The sequence below is a fragment of the Phacochoerus africanus genome, chromosome 8, assembly GCF_016906955.1.
Source record: "Phacochoerus africanus isolate WHEZ1 chromosome 8, ROS_Pafr_v1, whole genome shotgun sequence".
Taxonomy (NCBI): domain Eukaryota; kingdom Metazoa; phylum Chordata; class Mammalia; order Artiodactyla; family Suidae; genus Phacochoerus; species Phacochoerus africanus.
In genome coordinates, this window is record NC_062551.1 from 162581809 (window position 1) to 162600027 (window position 18219).

Sequence of the window (18219 nt, forward strand, 5' to 3'; positions counted from 1 at the left end):
GAAGGGTCAGACCAGGTTTATGAATCCAGGCAGGTCAGCCGTAGCCTGCTGCAGATCCAACCCCCTGCTCCTCTGTCTCCTGAAAGCAGGGGGTGCTTCCTTTTGGCTGCGAGTGACAAGGGAGGGTTTTTGAAGGATGGAGGGGTCGAGGAGTTTACCAGACATAGAAAGGCGATAAGGAGAGGTGTGCCCAGCAACTGTCATGAAGTATGGCAGAGGGTGAAACACCTGGGGATGTATTTCCAACCTGCACACACATCCACACACAAACACAGACACACACTCTCTCTCTCTCTCTCTCACACACACACACACACACGATAACTGACCCACTTTGCCCACCTCAACATCCGAAGGAGGAAACATTTTCAACTTTACGAAATAGAACAGAACAGGAAATTAGCTCTGCAAAAGGTAAAGCACATGTCAATATTCTCTTTGCTCTTCGAGGGTATGAAACCAAAAAGTTGCAGTTTCCATCAGCTACAAATGGCAAACAAAGATCCACTGCCAGCTGCCTTCCCGGGTGGTATCTGCCAGCCCCTTCTCACTGCGCCTCCTTCCCCACCCAGGCCACACGTCCCCTGCCTGCTGCCTCTGCCATGGCCTCCTCTGCCTTGGAGTGCGGTGGCAGCACAGAGACCTCTGGAGGACTGCCTCCAGGCCTGGGTGCTCCCTTCCTTCCAGAGCATTGAGCGGCACTGATGCCGGCTCTTACGGCCACAGGGTGTTCATGTTCAGGCTAAACCTGCCATCCCATCACTTCTGCTCCCCGCCAAGGATTAGTCAGGTTCATGCCCTCTTTTACATGGTGGTCCTTCAGCTGTTTGCCGGTTGTGTGTCCCTACTCCTCCTCACTCCCCAGCCACTCCAGCCCTGCCAACTCCTGTTCTCCAGGCTGAACCCCCAGAGTCCTCCATCTTTCCATGTCATCTAAACTTCATTCTTCTCCCTGTCCTTCCTGCTGTGCTCTGAACATGCTTCAGATGTTTGTCCTGGTGTTGAGGCCTGGCGTCCCGGATGGGACAGTTAGGATGATGACGATGGGGAGGAGGAGGATGGTAGAGGTGGTGGCAGGGACAGTGATGATGACATTGATGAGGAGGACGTGGTGGTGACAAGGATGAGGGTGGTGGTGGCAGTGACAATGATGATGACGTTGATGATGAGGTTGTGGTGGTGACAATGAGGAGGAGGAGGATGGCGGTCGTGGTGACAATGATGAGGAGGAGGATGGCGGTCGTGGTGACAATGCTGCTGCTGCTGATGATTATGGTGGTGGCAGTGACAATGATGATGACGTTGATGATGAGGTTGTGGTGGTGACAATGATGAGGAGGAGGATGGTGGTCGTGGTGACAATGCTGCTGATGATGATTATGGTGGTGGCAGTGGCGGTGACGATGATAAGGATGAGGTGGTGACAGTGATGATGATGAGGAGGAGGATGGCGGTTGTGGTGACAATGCTGCTGCTGATGATGATTATGGTGGTGGCAGTGGCGGTGACAATGATGACAATGATGAGGAGGAGGTGGTGACAATGATGAGGAGGAGGATGGTGGTCGAGGTGACAATGCTGCTGCTGCTGCTGATTATGGTGGTGGCAGTGGTGGTGACAATGATGACAATGATGAGGATGAGGTGGTGACAATGATGAGGAGGAGGAGAAGGAGGATGGTGGTCGAGGTGACAATGCTGCTGCTGCTGCTGATTATGGTGGTGGCAGTGGTGGTGACAATGATGACAATGATGAGGATGAGGTGGTGACAATGATGATGACAATGATGAGGAGGAGGTGGTGACAATGATGAGGAGGAGGATGGTGGTCGAGGTGACAATGCTGCTGCTGCTGCTGATTATGGTGGTGGCAGTGGCGGTGACGATGATGATGACAATGATGAGGATGAGGTGGTGACAATGAGGAGGAGGAGGATGGCGGTTGTGGTGACAATGCTGCTGCTGCTGCTGATTATGGTGGTGGCAGTGGTGGTGACAATGATGACAATGATGAGGATGAGGTGGTGACAATGATGAGGAGGAGGAGAAGGAGGATGGTGGTTGTGGTGACAATGCTGCTGCTGATGATATAATGGTGGTGGCAGTGACAATGATGATGAGGATGGTGGTGGTGGTGGTGACAAGGATGAGGGTGGTGGTGGCAGTGACAATGATGATGACGTTGATGAGGAGGACGTGGTGGTGGTGACCATGAGGAGGAGGATGGTGGTCGTGGTGACAATGCTGCTGCTGATGATTATGGTGGTGGCAGTGGCGGTGACGATGATAAGGATGAGGTGGTGACAGTGATGATGATGAGGAGGAGGATGGCGGTTGTGGTGACAATGCTGCTGCTGCTGATAATGGTGGTGGCAGTGGCGGTGACAATGATGAGGATGAGGTGGTGACAATGATGAGGAGGAGGAGAAGGAGGATGGTGGTTGTGGTGACAATGCTGCTGCTGCTGCTGATTATGGTGGTGGCAGTGGTGGTGACAATGATGACAATGATGAGGAGGTGGTGACAATGATGATGACGTTGATGAGGAGGACGTGGTGGTGACAATGAGGAGGAGGAGGAGAAGGATGTGGTCGTGGTGACAATGCTGCTGCTGATGATGATTATGGTGGTGGCAGTGGCGGTGACAATGATGACAATGATGAGGAGGTGGTGACAATGATGATGACGTTGATGAGGAGGACGTGGTGGTGACAATGAGGAGGAGGAGGATGGCGGTTGTGGTGACAATGCTACTGCTGCTGATGATTATGGTGGTGGCAGTGGCGGTGACAATGATGACAATGATGAGGATGAGGTGGTGACAATGATGATGAGGAGGAGAAGGAGGATGGTGGTTGTGGTGACAATGCTGCTGCTGATGATATAATGGTGGTGGCAGTGACAATGATGATGACAATGATGAGGAGGAGGTGGTGACAATGATGAGGAGGAGGATGGTGGTCGAGGTGACAATGCTGCTGCTGCTGATGATTATGGTGGTGGCAGTGGCGGTGACAATGATGATGACAATGATGAGGATGAGGTGGTGACAATGATGATGTTGATGAGGAGGACGTGGTGGTGACAATGATGATGCTGCTGCTGATTATGGTGGTGGCAGTGGTGGTGACAATGATGATGACAATGATGAGGAGGAGGTGGTGACAATGATGAGGAGGAGGATGGTGGTTGTGGTGACAATGCTGCTGCTGCTGATGATATAATGGTGGTGGCAGTGACAATGATGATGACAATGATGAGGAGGAGGTGGTGACAATGATGAGGAGGAGGAGAAGGAGGATGGTGGTCGTGGTGACAATGCTGCTGCTGATGATGATTATGGTGGTGGCAGTGGTGGTGACAATGATGATGACAATGATGAGGATGAGGTGGTGACAATGATGATGATGTTGATGAGGAGGACGTGGTGGTGACAATGATGATGCTGCTGCTGATAATGGTGGTAGCAGTGACAATGATGATGACAATGATGAGGAGGAGGTGGTGACAATGATGAGGAGGAGGAGAAGGAGGATGGTGGTCGTGGTGACAATGCTGCTGCTGATGATATAATGGTGGTGGTGGTGGTGATGATGAAAGCTAACAACTAGTGGGCTCCCAGGGCCTGGCCCTGTTCTGGATATTTTGCATGTGCTGTCTTATTTCTCAGAACAACCCTATCGTTATTCTCATTTTACAGATGAGGAGACGGAGACACAGTAGATTAGGTAACCCCCTCAAATCCACAGAGCTATCTACTAGCAGAGGAGAAGGAAAGGACCATCCCAAGCCTTCTGGTACAGCCTACATGCATTCACTATCTGACACTGAGCTCTCCTCAACCTAAATCTTTCTACGTGCATTCCTGCTAGGTCGCAGCCCCCAGCCCCAGCCCCTGCCCACACCACCTTCTCTGAGAGCCCTACAAGGAGGCATAGAGAGGGTGGAAGCCACGCCCCCTCTTTGACCAAAGAGGAAACCAAGCCACAGAGAGGCTAAGTAACTTAGTCAAGGTCACACAGGGAGTGAGCCACATAGTCAAGATGAAGTGTAAGTGACAATGGGCGCCAGACAAAGCTTTACCTCCCAGCGACTCCCTCCTGCTTTATGTGACCTGGGCAATGTTTCTGTGGAGGCTGAAAGGACACTGGGGTGACAGTATAATCAGGTGTCTAACCCACGAGTACACACGGCCAAAACCAATTATTCAAATGAGCTTCCCAGCCAGGTTCCACAGAAAAGGCCAGATGGCTAGATGTCTGTGGAGGCAGCTCCCCATCTCTGTCTTGCAAACAGCATTTCAAAGTTAGAGTTGATAGCAAGTTGATTTTAATAATTGATTGAACAGTGAAGACAGGCCTCTGAGGAGACAGTAACCCAGAAGCAGTAGCTGTGATAGAATCAAGAACTTCATCATTCCTGGACTTAGTTCCTAAACACTGCTGGAATAGTGTCTGTTCTCTACGTGCAATCCTTTCACAGCTCCTCATGGTTCAGCAGAAGGAACCGCACTCTTTAGCCTGGTCTTTAAGGCAGGCACAGTGTCCAGAAACCTCCTCCCCAGCCTCATCCCCCACTGACCCCCTGGCCCCGTGCTGCCTTGCACCCTCCAGCCTGGCCTCTTGCCTTCCTGAGCCTTTGCTGGCACCTGCCTCTGCTTAGGGAGCCTTCCTCCTCTTCTTCCCCACCAGCCGCTTCCTTCCCTCATACACTCACCCAGCCTATGCTTTGTACCGGGCACCGGGGATCCGAGGTGGCCTCAGCCCTGGGCTTGCCCTCAGGAAGGAGGGGCTGTGTGAGATGGGTCTTGAGGGATGAGCATGAGTTTGCCAGATGAAGAGTTTGGCAACACAGTCTCAACCGCAGGAATAGTCATGCTAAATAACGTAGGTGATGATAATCATGCAAACCTTAGGGGATTTCTACAAGCTGCTGGGCCCTGTTCTAATTGGTTTTAAGTGCTGCTTCCACTGGAGATGGAGGGGTGGTGACTCATCCTGCTCCTGCTCCCACTCTGCCAATGTAAGAGGAGATATAGGGACCAGAAAGCTAGAGGTCAGAATGCCAGCTTCATTTTTGATAAAAGCAGTATTTAAAAGGCATGCCTTTTATCTGTAGTGAAAATTGGCCTTCTTATACTTCACCCCAAAGCCAACTTCTCTACCAGCCATAAGCCGAGCAGGAAGTGAGCTGCCTCCCTGAAGGCGCACCGGGTGGCAGAGAGGAGGCCGGAACGGACTTCCCTGTGCCATCACAGATCCAGATGTGCCAGGAGAGCCAGACCCAGCAGGCTCTGCTCCTTCCCACAGGGAGACCCATCAGCCAAGTTCCACCCCCTCCCCTGGGAAGAAGCAGCAAGGGGATGGAGACGAGGAGCTGTTTTCTTATTCCTGGGACTGAAAGTCCCACCGGGATTGAAAGCAAAGTGGTTTCTCCCAACAACCCCGTGAACCCAGGAGGTAGATTCTTGTATTATCCTTATTTTATAGACAAGGAAGTGGAAGCACAGAGAGGGGTTGACTCATTTGCCCAGGATCCCATGCCAGGGAGACCCAAGAGTCACATCAGAGAGGTGATTCGGAGCCCTGAGTGAGCAGGACCCTGGGGGAACCGCCCTGGGGTCTGGGGTGGCTGGTGCACGGTTCACGCCCCACATGAAGGCTAAGAGGGCAGGTGACCAGCCTTGCCACTTGGAGGCAGTGCACCCGCCCACAGGAGGGGGTGCCTTTTTGTCATTAGCCCCTGGGACATATAATGTGCACGCCTTGCACGGTGCACAGGTTGGGGACAGGATGCAAGAAGCTGGAGGAATCAATGGGGCCCGGTTCGTGGAGGACCCTCAGAGCCATATCAGGGTCATAAGACCAGCCTCTGTGTGTGTGACCCGAATCTCACACAAGGTGCTATCCCCAGCATTTACACGGCTGATCTCCTTAAATCCTCACAACAGCCCTCTGAGGTCGCAAAAGTCACATTTTGTAGATCAGAGCTGAGGCGCAGAGAGGTTAAGCCACCACTCATATGTGGCCAGGCTAGGCTCTTATCCAGGCCATATGGCTCTGGAGTCCACACTCGCAATCTAAGTCACTTCTCAGGCTCAGAACAGGTGGGCAAGAGTTCTACCAGCTCCCATCCCACATCTGTAAAGACCTAAAGGGCTTTCTTCCCCTCAGTGCCTCTTCTGCCCTGTCTCACTTAAGAAATGGAAACAGGAGTTCCCGTCGTGGCACAGTGGAAATGAATCTGACTAGGAACCATGAAGTTGCGGGTTTGATCCCTGGACTCCCTCAGTGGGTTAAGGATCTGGCTTTGCTATGAGCTCTGGTGTAGGTCACAGACACAGCTCACATCTGGCGTTGCGTAGGCTGGCAGCTACAGTTCCAATTCAACCCCTAGCCTGGGAACCTCCATGTGCCCCAGGTGTGGCCCTAAAAAGACAAAAGGAAAAAAAAAAAGGAAACAGCTGATTCTTAGCCCCAAGGGCCAGTGCACGCCCTTAGAAAACACCCCACCCCCACCCCCGCACGGGGCCTTTGAAATGGTTCTTTTTAACTCTCTGTCAGTGTGTTCTTGGAGAGAGAAAAATAATCCATCAGTCCTGGAATGGACTTCCAAGTCTACCCTAACAGAGCTGTGTGACCTTGGCCTCAGTTTCCCCACCTTTGAAATGTGGGGATTGGGTTTTATGAAATCTTGAGCCCTTCCAGGTGGTGACTGGCTGTCAGAGCTGTTTCAGGACAGGCCTGGTGTTTGTTGCTGCCCAGCAGGAGGTGGAAGGAGGAGGCTGAGTCCCAGAGCACCTGATCTCCTTGGGAAGGGGACAGGGCCTTCCAGCCAAGGTTCTCCGCTTCCACTAAGGGCCCCAGGGCGGGGAGGTCAGAGACGACCCCTTTCCCAGGTGTGGTCTCACACCCCCTCCCCAGTCCCACCGGCTCCCCAGAAGGCCCACCCATTACCCCACAAACACCTTGCTGACCCTTGGAGGTAGGAGCCCAAGTGTCCGTGCTGGCCCTGCTGTGAACCTCGGGCATATCTAGGGCCACCCCATGGACATGCAGTTTGTGCACTGCCCAGAGGCTCCTGGGCAGGGCACCAAGGTGGGCTGTGACTCTGCTCCTAACCCCACGTCTGGCCAGAGCAAGTGGCATCCTTTTGTACCTCACCCACTGAGAAGGGGCATCTGTTTCTAAGTTGTCAGCCCTGGGGGAGAAACCTTGCATAAAGGTGCTCAGTTTCCCCATTTAAATATTCAGAATGCTAATCACTTATGATGGAACATGATAATGTAAGAAAAAAGAATGTATACATGTATGTGTAACTGGGTCACCATGCCCTACAGTAGAAAATTGACAGAACACTGTAAACCAGCTATCCTGGAAAAAAATAAAAATCATCATATATGAGTAAAAAAACAAAAAAAATTAAAAATTAAACAGAAATAAATAAATAAATAAATAAATAAATATTCAGGATGTCACGTCCACGCCTCACCTGAGCCGAATCCCTACAGGAGGCGCTGACCTGGCTCCCAGGGCTGCTAAGAGAGAATTAAGCTATGGTCAAGAACATGGGTTGTAGAGCTGGGCAGACAGGGTGCGAGTCTTGCCTCTGTCCCCTGCCCCTGCTGGACTAGGAGCAAATTGCTTAACCTTTTGGTTGATTCTGTTTATTCAGTTTAACTGTGACTTGGCTCTGTACCTGACACTGGGCTAACGCTGAAGACCCAATGGCAAATGAAATCGATTTAGTGTCTGCCCTCCCAGTGCTTTTAGGTATTTGAGCAAAACATGCATTTGTCCAAGGTCATAAAGCTACTCAGCAGTAGAGCTAAGACTCCAACCCAAAATCCTTCGGAGTCGGGATCTATGTAATTATCCACCCCTCCTCTCTGCCCTCACAGCCCAAGCCACATCCTCGTTGGGATAATCTAAGAAGGACTGTGTGGGCGATGCTTTAAACATTGTGGTGATGGTGATGGGCAATGGATGTGTTATAATTACCCCTGTGTGTGGTTGAACAAAGGACACTGCTCACTGCCCTCTGTCTCCACCATAGCAGAGCCCACCCCACGTGCAAAGCATTTTGCAGGAGCTGTTGATGGCAGATTGTGTGACATTCTGACACTGGCCAATCAACAGGACTGGAAGGTGCTTTCGGGCCAAGAGCAATTGAATCCCAACCTTTCAGTGGCATTAAATAAAGCAATATTTATTTTGCCTTTGGTGCAAATATGCTTAATCCAATGCAGCTCATTGGTGATGCTGAAAACCTGCTGTGGTGGAGGACGGTGGCATGCTTGCCCTATGCATCTCTGCTTGTCAATGCCACCCTTCCAGGAGCACACAGCCCCACTGTGCTCCGGACAAGAATGATTGATCTGCAGCCACCCAGCTGCCTTTTTTTCTATCCTTTAGAGGAGATGAAAAGGAAAACATGAGGACGGGAATTAAAATCATTGCTCTCCTCCCAGCTGCCATTGTTACAACAGAGATGAGGCATGGTGCCCTTCACAAGACAGGGCTATTTATTTGCCATTTAAAGAACAGTCTCTGGAATTCCCATTGTGGTGCAGTGGAAACGAATCCGACTAGGAACCATGAGGTTGCGGGTTCGATCCCTGGCCCTGCTCAGTGGGTTAAGGATTCGGTGTTGCCGTGAACTGTGGTGTAGGTCGCAGATGTGGCTCGGATCTGGTCCTGTTGCTGTGGCTCTGGCGTAGGCTGGCGGCAACAGTTCCAATTAGACCCCTAGCCTGGGAACCTCCATATGCTGTGGGTGTGGTTCTAAAAAGACAAAAAAGAAAAAAAGAATATTCTCTGGAACCATTGTTTGTCTGCTGTTGGGCAGAAGAGGAGGGAACGAGTCCAAGAAGAGCAGACAAAGCCTAGCATCTCTTTCCTAGATCACAGCCTCCCTGATGAATGGGGGGACCTCAAAGTGTTACTGTAAGACCTGGTTCAATTAAGACCTGGGTTTGAATCCCAACTCTATATTCTGTAGTTAGCATGTGGCCTTCTCAAAGTCCTATCTCTCTCTGATTTCATGTGCTTATTTATAAAATGGGGATAAAGAATACCTCACTTGGTTACTGTGAAAGTGTCTAGCCAGCAACAAGTGCTTAAATACTTTTCAAAATATGTCTTCAAGTAATTATCTGAACCTTGCTGGCAGAGACACTGGATTTCATCCTCAAAGACTCTAAACTGGCTGCCATAGGGGTGAGAGCCTGGCATCTGGAAGTTTTCTTGTCCATTCTCCTATCTTTAGGCAGCTGATTTGGGTCCTGAAATCACTGAAGAGAAAGAACCTGCACCCACACTGCCATCCTGGTGCTTACAGCCTAGTTAAGGACCGGAGCAGAAAACCCTAGAAGCCCATTAGAAATATGCATCATTTCCAAGCATTCTACCTCCCTTTCTTTGCACATGCCACAAACTCTGCCTGGAATGCTCTCTCAGGTCTTACTTTGGCAACTCCCACCGTCTCTTCAAAACTCTGGGCAATTGGAGAACGCCTAGCAGCAAGGACTGGGTCCTATGCAAATCTCAAATGTTGGAAAACACATGCAATTTATGTTGACATCAGTAACCCTTGGTGATTTGATATCTCTTTTTAAAACCCTATCAATCCTTTTTCTAGAATGTTTTGTTCTCTTTGTATTTCAACTCAACTTTATTCAAAATGTCTGGTTCTTCCAAGTCCCTGCCTTTGGAGGTAAAGCCTAGTTATTGATGCTTTATTAATGAGTCAACTATAACACCCTCATTTTACAAGGAAGGACACGGAGCCCAGTAGAGGGAAGTGACTTTCCCAAGATGACGTGGACATTCGAGGTGAGGCCTGTCCCTCAGCTGCTAGCCAGGGCTCCTGCATCTTTAATAGATGTTTTCTTCAATAAATACCCACCTACTGATAGCCTGATTGCCATTAGAATCAGTCTCTTAAAATCAGCTCCAAAAGAACCTACCATAGGAACTACTGGTTTAAGAGTTCCACAAATGCTTTCGCTTCTAAAGGGCTCTCGGATTCTTGAGGACTGAGTTGCCTTTGAATCACCAGCCCTACTCTGCTTTCCTCTGAAGGCTGAATTAGGATCTCTCACCAATCACATTTCTCCTTCAATTTGAATTTCACTTTTTTGAATTAAAGAGGCTTCCCAGAAAGCAGGCCGGCCAGGTGTAAAGACCATGGAGCTGAGGGCCAGGACACCTGGATTCCAGTGTGGGCTCTACAGAGGGCTGGTTAGGTGACCGTGAAGGGGTGGCATACCTTCTCTGGTCCTCAGTGCTCCCTCATGGAAAAATGGAATCTGACTGTGTGGCTGGATGGTTCTGAGAACAATATGATGTGAGATAGGAAAGTGCTTGGGAACGAATGAAATGTTCACTCAACAATGATGCCTTTAATGCCTACCGTAGTCCATGCTCTTTGTCAGGCACAGGAATACAAACACACAAAAGACATCATCCTTGAACTTGAGGAATTCATTGGCCAGTGGAGAAGACAGACTCAACAATTGCTGCATCTTATGCCGTAGCCGCTCAAATGGGGGAGCAGTGGATGCCATGGGAGCAGAGGAAAAATACTGGTCCCACATTTGCAGAGAGCAAGGCAGCAAGCCTTCCTGGAGGAGATGGTATTTAGGTTAGACAATTTTGACAATATCGCAGTCACCACTAATACCTCTGTCATCACCGACTACCATTTACTCAATGTTCATTCTGTCTGTGGATTCTGCTAGACCATTTATAGACATTAGCTCAAGTATGGAATCCAGAAGGTCAAGGTTGCTATCCTCATTATACATATAATAAAATAGAAGCCCAGAGGGTTTTTTTTAAGAAAGAAATTTTAAAAAGGTAACAAGTGGAGTTCCTGCTGTGATGCAGTGGGTTAAGAATCAGACTGTGTTGGCTCAGATGGCTGAGGTGGTGTGGGTTCAATCTCTAGCCTGGCACAGTGGGTTAAAGGATCTGGCATCACTGCAGTCACGGCTTGGGTTGCACCTGTGGTTCAGACCCAGTTCCTGGCCCCGGGAACTTTCATACACTATGGGTGTGGCCATAAAAAGCAAAGATCACAGCCAACACTTAAGCCTAACTGACTCCTAAAGCTTCTGGTTTTCTCAACGTAGCCTCATTGTTCTGTGAGACTCTGTGGGGCAAGGCTGAGACTGGTGGAGGAAGTCACTGGAAGATACATTTCAGCTAAAGAAAAGGAAGACTTTCTTGGCAGAGCTGTCCAAGCCTGAGATAAGCTGCCTGGGGAGGTGATGAGTACAGGCTGCTGGAGGTGTCATGAAGCAAGCTGGTGACTTGGCTAAGATGTGCTGACAGCATTCTTATTTTGAGGAGGTAGAGGTGGATAAGCTCGCCATCTCAAAGGACACTGTCATTTAGGATGAAGTCCTGTTATCAGTGACAGTGTTCTCTTCCAAGTTTTTAAATGCTCAATGCAGGCTGGAAGAGTCCTGTAGGAATGGTACCCAAACCGATGGTTTTGTCTGCTTGATGACCATCCATAGACAATATAGGGGCCTGCTGGAATTTTGTATAAGTTAGTCCACAAAGCCACACTGGTAGGGATGCTTCCAGTTAAAGAAACAGGGACTGACTCTGCCACTTTAAGCAAAAATGGAATTTGTAAGAAGAGGATCAGAATGAAGCCGAGGCTGGAGGACCAGACTTGGAAATAGCTCCGGAGGGCAGAAAAGCTGGCTATTGGCAGGAATCGTCTACCTCCTTTCCACTGTAGCACTGTCATACGACCCAACTCCCAACCTGGCATCACCTAGTCTAAGTTCCAGTCCTGGGTGGAAGTCGCTGCTGCCAGAGTCTGGGTTTCCTGCCGCTGTCCTGGTTTCCAGATCACCTGGCCCATCTCTCCTCTGGACTAAGAGAAAAGGCGCCACCACGGTCTCAACATCTTGTAATGATGGAGGAGCCAACGCTCCCCAACCCTGCCCCATCTAACCACAGAGTTAGATGCTGGATGTTCCCCAGAGGAAATGGACAAATGCCTACCACATTAGGAGGGAACAGAGCATACGTATGAACTCCGACATGCCTGATTTCCAGCCTGGGGGAGAAGCCAGGCGGTCCTCCCCGACTACCACAGTCAGCTGCCCACCCCAGCCTGCTTTGGACTACCAACCTGTTAGTCTGTCTGACTCATATAGCATTTGACACAAAACAATGTTAAAGCACAAACAACAACCCAACATTTTTTATCTGCTCCGACGTGCCAGACCGGTGCTCCGTTAAGTTTGTTACATGCATTATCTCATTCAATCCTCATACCGTTGTCCTGAATTATAGAGGGGCATGAGCCTGGGTGCTTCTCTTCTTTTCCCCACCAGATTGTGTTCCTTGGGAGCAGGAAATGTCAAATGGCATGGAAACCCATCTTGATGTCGCCTCTTCTCTCAAGCAAGTTGTTTCTAGCCTCTCAGTGCTTCAATTTCCACAGCTGCCCAAAACGGGAATAATAATAGTACCTCCTTCATCAAGTTGACATAGATAAAATATTTCATCCTTAGTGAGGTCCTGCATTCTCGGGACAAAGTGACCTCCGTAACGTTGACTGTGCTCCCTTGATCGGGGTGGTGATGTTGTCGTAACCTGACTGTGAGACTGTTTTTGTCTCCACTCTGCCATCAGGGGGAAGCCGACATCCGCGCTCAATTCTTCTAAATATAGAAATGCAAGGACAAAAGCATGAAACTCCCGGCCAGGCACTCGAGACCCTTCACGTTTCCCCTCCGGCCCCTTTTACAAAGCTCACCGTCACCACCCCCTCCCTACACCCCCAGTGATTTGGTCAGACCAGATTGCCCACCATTCCCCCAAGATCCTGGGTGGTTTCACAGTTCCTTTCTTTGTTTACACGTTTCCTTCTGCCCCAACACTTGGAAAAAAATTCCATTCACTCAGCAAGACCCAACTTAAACAGCTTTATTGAAGCCTTTTCCCATGTGTCCCCACAAAACCTCAGGGCTCCCAGCAGGCTTATGTTAAGTGATGGGGAAAGTGCTATTTGTTCCTCCCCACCCCCACCCCAACCACCCTGAAGGGGAGGTGGGTCCCCAGTAATGTCCTCTTTTTCTGAGTACGTTGAGGGGGGTATAAAAGGCTGAGATGGGATTAAATCATATTGCCAGGGAAATAGAGGGATTTGGGACATACGATGAGGAGGGTAAAACAGTGGGATGAAGGGGTAAAGAAAAAAAAGGAAGAAAATTGGGGCATAAAAAGCTATCATCCGTTTTGAATCTGGTTCAAAATCTGCAAAGAGCAGACGTTCACCCCCTGGCTGGTGGAGAATCCGAGAGGACTCCTGATCGAGAAAACCAGACACTAAGGTCTAGGGGGAGACATTCTGGGGGTAGGAGGAGATGGATTGGAGAGACGAAGAGTGGTAATTTGAGTTGCGAGCAAGCACAGGGTTTCTGGAAGTTGTCCCTCCGCCTGGGCGGCATGGGGAGTGCCGCCAGAGGGCCTACAGTGTGTGATGTCCCAGCAGATAGAGGCCTGGGCCCAGAGGAACCAAAGGAGGACGAGGCAGAGGAGGAGCCCAGAGGTCTTGGTCCCATTTGCCCTAGTGGAGTCATTAATGGGCACAAGGCAGAGCATGGAGGAGGGGGGCCAGGCAGCCTTCTCTGAGCAGGTGACACGTGAGCAAAGATTTGCCGCAAATGAGAACAGATCACTCAGCTCTCTGGAGGAAGAGGCAAAGGGGACACCTGCACAAAAGCCCTGGGGCGGGAGCACCCGTGGTGTTGGAGGGACAGTAAAGAGGCCAGAATCTGGCACAGAAGAAGCAGGAGGTGGTAGGAGGTGGTAGGAGCTGAGGTCGGGGAGGAGAACAGGGGTGGACCATGTGGGCTCCTGCAGCTGCTGCAAGGAGTTTGGCTTTTCCTCTGCACAGAATAGAGAACCATTTGAACGGAGAAGGGACACCGTCTGACTTAGGTTTTAAGAGGACCACTCTGGCTGTTGTGTAGAAAATGGGTGTGTGTGTGTGTGTGTGCAGTGATTAAATAGGATGAGAGGCAGGGTGGGAGGAGGTGAGGGTGGGAACAAGACGACTGAGTAAAGTATTGTTACAGGGCTCTGGACCTCGGTCCAAGTTCAAGGTGATGGCGATGGACGTGATAGAGAAGTGCTGGGTTCCGAATATATTTCAAAGGCAGACATAAGGGCTTGGTTGTGGGTGTGAGACAAAGAAGAACAGTGGGGACGTGCGTGGTTTCCCGGCCCTGTACTGGAGACGCGCACGTGCCTGGGGTCTCAGGGCGTGGATGCTGAAGTGAGCCTGCTCCACAGATATAAGTTCGAACCTCTCTGCAGCCTAGTGTCTTCTTCTGTAAAGCAGGAATTGTCATAGTCGTGACCTCAAAGCGTTGTTGAGAGTGACTGAATTAATAGACATAAAAGGTGCGACACTGTCTCTTTTCAAAAAAAAAAAAAAAGAAATGCTTGGTGAGTGATAAATGTCTGCTCCTGCTCTTAACTGTATTTGACAAGCCGGGAGCTTGGCTTGTCCTGTCTGCACTGACTCTGACTCTGGGTACTGCCTAGGTGCTCTCTGATGGGGTTTGACCTGAACCGTCACTGGCTGGATCCCTCTCCGTGGGCCCACCCTACCCTGCATGGGGTGAAGCAGCTCATCATCCAGATGTACAACGACCCAGTAAGTAACCGAACTTCCTCAGCAGCTGCTGATTGTACGCCTTGCTCTGCAGGACGGCAGTGCTGTTCCGGGAAAGTCCACAAGGAACTGCAAATTAGGGATTCCGGGTCAAAACCGGCTGTGGGGGGTGCTGGTGCTAGGCCTGCTGGTCTCTTCTCGGAACTGGACAAACCCAAGGGCTTGCCCCATCCTCATAAACACTGTCTTCCACGTGGCACTCTCGTGGGGCAAAGGAAATATACCAGAACAGGTCCACATCTGTCAGAGCTCTTGGTTGATGGGCCAAAGAAGTGCAGCCTGAACCAGTTGAAGCAAAACAGAGAATGTCTTAGGAAAGTACCAGAGCATCTCACCCAGTTGAAGGCTGTGTGTAGCCTGGTCTCCTCCACCTGCAGGGTGCAGGGAGCATATGTCCAGGATCACACCCAGTGGCTGCCCCGGTAAGGGAGCAACTCGCTCTCCTTTTCTGGTTCCAGCTCCCAGAGGACTGTGGTTGGCCTCACATGAAGGGCCTGTCCACCTCTGGGCAAGGCCACTCTGGCCAAGAGGCAAGGATTTTTAAGGAGAATACAGCCTCGCTGGGACCACATGTTGGACTTGGGGGTGTGGCGGCAGTGGTGAACTTGTTCCCAGAGCAGAGGGCCTGTCATTTCAGAAAGGAGGGGAGCAGGGGGTGTCCACAGTGAGTTGGCTCCGGGGACAAGGCTGTGAAAATCAGGGGGCACTGGGGTTCCAGAGCTTAGAGACGTGAGGCCGATTGCCATCGTTCTGTCTGAAGCGTTTCAGAGAGGACAGACAGACATCTTCATGGTGGAGGCCACAGCAAGAGGTAAGGCTGATGGGGAAAGCAAGCCTTGTAACCATGAGAGATGCCTGAGGATGGAGGGCGGGGGGCAGTGTGAGCAGGGAACTTGGCCTTCCTAAAAGCGTTCAACCTGACGCTCACTGACACTGTCAAAAGGTGCACGGAGGAGGCGCAATTGTTTGGAAAACGCTGTAGTGAGATTCCATCTGAGCCTCTTCCGACGTTGATGACTGTGATTTATGACCGTCTTGACTGCCGTCAGGTGACAAACAGTGATTGCTTGGACGGCGAAGGTCCCAGAGTGGGGGTATTTCCGAGATGCACCCATGTACCTCATTCTACCCCCTCTCTTTGGAGGTGCCAATAAAAATATCCAACAACATGCAGATAGATGTAGATACATAGAGATATATATACACCAGGCAGAAATATGTACGTAAAAACAAATGCATATATTAGAGCAAGGATTAATGAAAAAATAAGTCCTTAGGTGCAACATAGTTAACTGGCTTAACTCAGCTCGACTCCTCTGTGAGCTTTGCTTCCCTCCCTCTTTTTATGGCTCGCCTGCTGTCAGGGCTCGCTTAGCCATGGCTTTAGCATGTCTGCTTCCTTCTCCAGCTCATCCCTCCTTGTGCACAAAAGAAGGTGTTAGCTGTGCTCCAAACCCCTTTATTGCCCCCAACCCCCGATCCATCCTGACCAGCTTTCCTGGCAGAGAAGCTGCTCCTGAATTCCTTAGGGATCGTTGTTGTCAGCTGGGTTCTGCCCCCAGACGTCAGGGCTGACTGTAGTTTCCCTGATAGAATCACGACACCTCCTTCCCCTGCCACCTCTGTCTTTTTTTTTTTTTTTGGTCTTTTTGACTTTTTTTTAGGGCCATACCTCCAGCATATGGAGGTTCCCAGACTAGGGGTCCAATTGGAGCTATAGCTGCCAGCCTGCTCCACAGTCACAGCAACGCCAGACCTGAGCAGTGACTGTGACCTACGCCACAACTCAGAGAGACGCTGAATCCTTAACCCACTGAACAAAGCCAGGGATTGAACCTGCAACCTCATGGTTTCTAATTGGATTCGTTTCCGCTGTGCCACGATGGGAACTCCTGCCACCTCTGTCTTTTTTTTTTTTTTAATTTATTTTTTTTCCCACTGTACAGCAAGGGGATCAAGTTATCCTTACATGTATACATTTTTCCCCCCACTCTTTGTTCTGTTGCAACATGAGTATCTAGACATAGTTCTCAATGCTGCTCAGCAGGATCTCCTTGTAAATCTATTCTAAGTGGTGTCTGATAAGCCCAAGCTCCCAATCCCTCCCACTCCCTCCCTCTCCCATCAGGCAGCCACATGTCTATTCTCCAAGTCCATGATTTTCTTTTCTGTGGAGATGTTCATTTGTGCTGGATATTAGATTCCAGTTATAAGTGATATCATATGGTATTTGTCTTTGTCTTTCTGGCTCATTTCACTCAGTATGAGAGTCTCTAGTTCCATCCATTGCTGCAAATGGCATTTTGTCATTCCTTTTTATGGCTGAGTAGTATTCCATTGTGTATATATACCACCTCTTCCGAATCCAATCATCTGTCGATGGACATTTGGGTTGTTTCCATGTCCTGGCTCTTGTGAATAGTGCTGCAATGAACATGCAGGTGCATGTGTCTCTTTTAAGTAGAGTTTTGTCCGGATAGATGCCCAAGAGTGGGATTGCGGGGTCATATGGAAGTTCTATGTATAGATTTCTGAGGTATCTCCAAACTGTTCTCCATAGTGGCTGTACCAGTTTACATTCCCACCAACAGTGCAAGAGGGTTCCCTTTTTTCCACAGCCCCTCCAGCACTTGTTATTTGTGGACTTCTTAATGATGGCCATTCTGACTGGTGTGAGGTGGTATCTCATGGTAGTTTTGATTTGCATTTCTCTTATAATCAGTGATGTTGAGCATTTTTTCATGTGTTTGCTGGCCATCTGTCTATCTTCCTTGGAGAACAGTCCACCTCTGTCTTAAAGAGAACAGCCCCTACGTTTTTTTTTTTTTCTGATAATAGATATTCAATACCTATTTGTTGAGTTGAATTGGATGGAACATGGACAATCCTGTGATGCCCAGTGTAATGTGGTTTATCGATACAAAATAGCTATTCATGCAGAGGTCAGTGAGGCGTGGTCAAAGAAGAGACGTGAGGCAGGCGAAGAGACAGAGTGGGGGCCACGGAACCCAGTGGGGCTTTAGGTGACTCCCCAAGGAGAGGACTGGGGGAGGAATCGAAGGGAGGACGTCAGGTTTGCCATCACCAATCAGAAGTCATCGATTTGCTCGCAAGTAACTGGGTGCTCGTCCCTGATACAGAACATAGATCAGGCAAGACTGTGTTCAGAAGGTATTAGGACCCCTCTCTGTGCCAAGAGGAGATTGGTCATCAGGGGTCGGATCTTAACACAGTTGGATGCTGAGCGCATTGTGGGAGCTGCATTCTTCCTGAAAGTCTGCTCCTGCGCACCCCAAGCAAGAACGGGGAGCGCTAACAGAGGTCACGCTGACCTGGACCAGGGTCAGCTCCCTCAGCCGCGTGGTCTCCCCACCCCCCACTCCTCTTGCCCAGAATTCTACTCCATCCATTCTTGCCTTCCTCTCCCCACAAATAGTGATCAAGGAGTTTCTGTACACCAGGAATTGTAGTTGTAATAGTGAACGAAACCCTAACCTTTGCAGTCTAGCAG

At 49.9% G+C, this 18219-nt stretch overlaps 1 protein-coding gene across 1 annotated transcript in view; it reads left to right on the forward strand.

The window, feature by feature from the left end:
* LOC125132212 (BEN domain-containing protein 5) overlaps positions 1-18219 on the forward strand; it is a 241158-nt gene that overhangs the window by 130938 nt on the left and 92001 nt on the right. The window contains exon 6 of the mRNA XM_047789147.1: positions 14579-14690. Within this exon, the coding sequence (XP_047645103.1) occupies positions 14579-14690 (112 nt within the window). The remainder of the gene's footprint in view (positions 1-14578; positions 14691-18219) is intronic.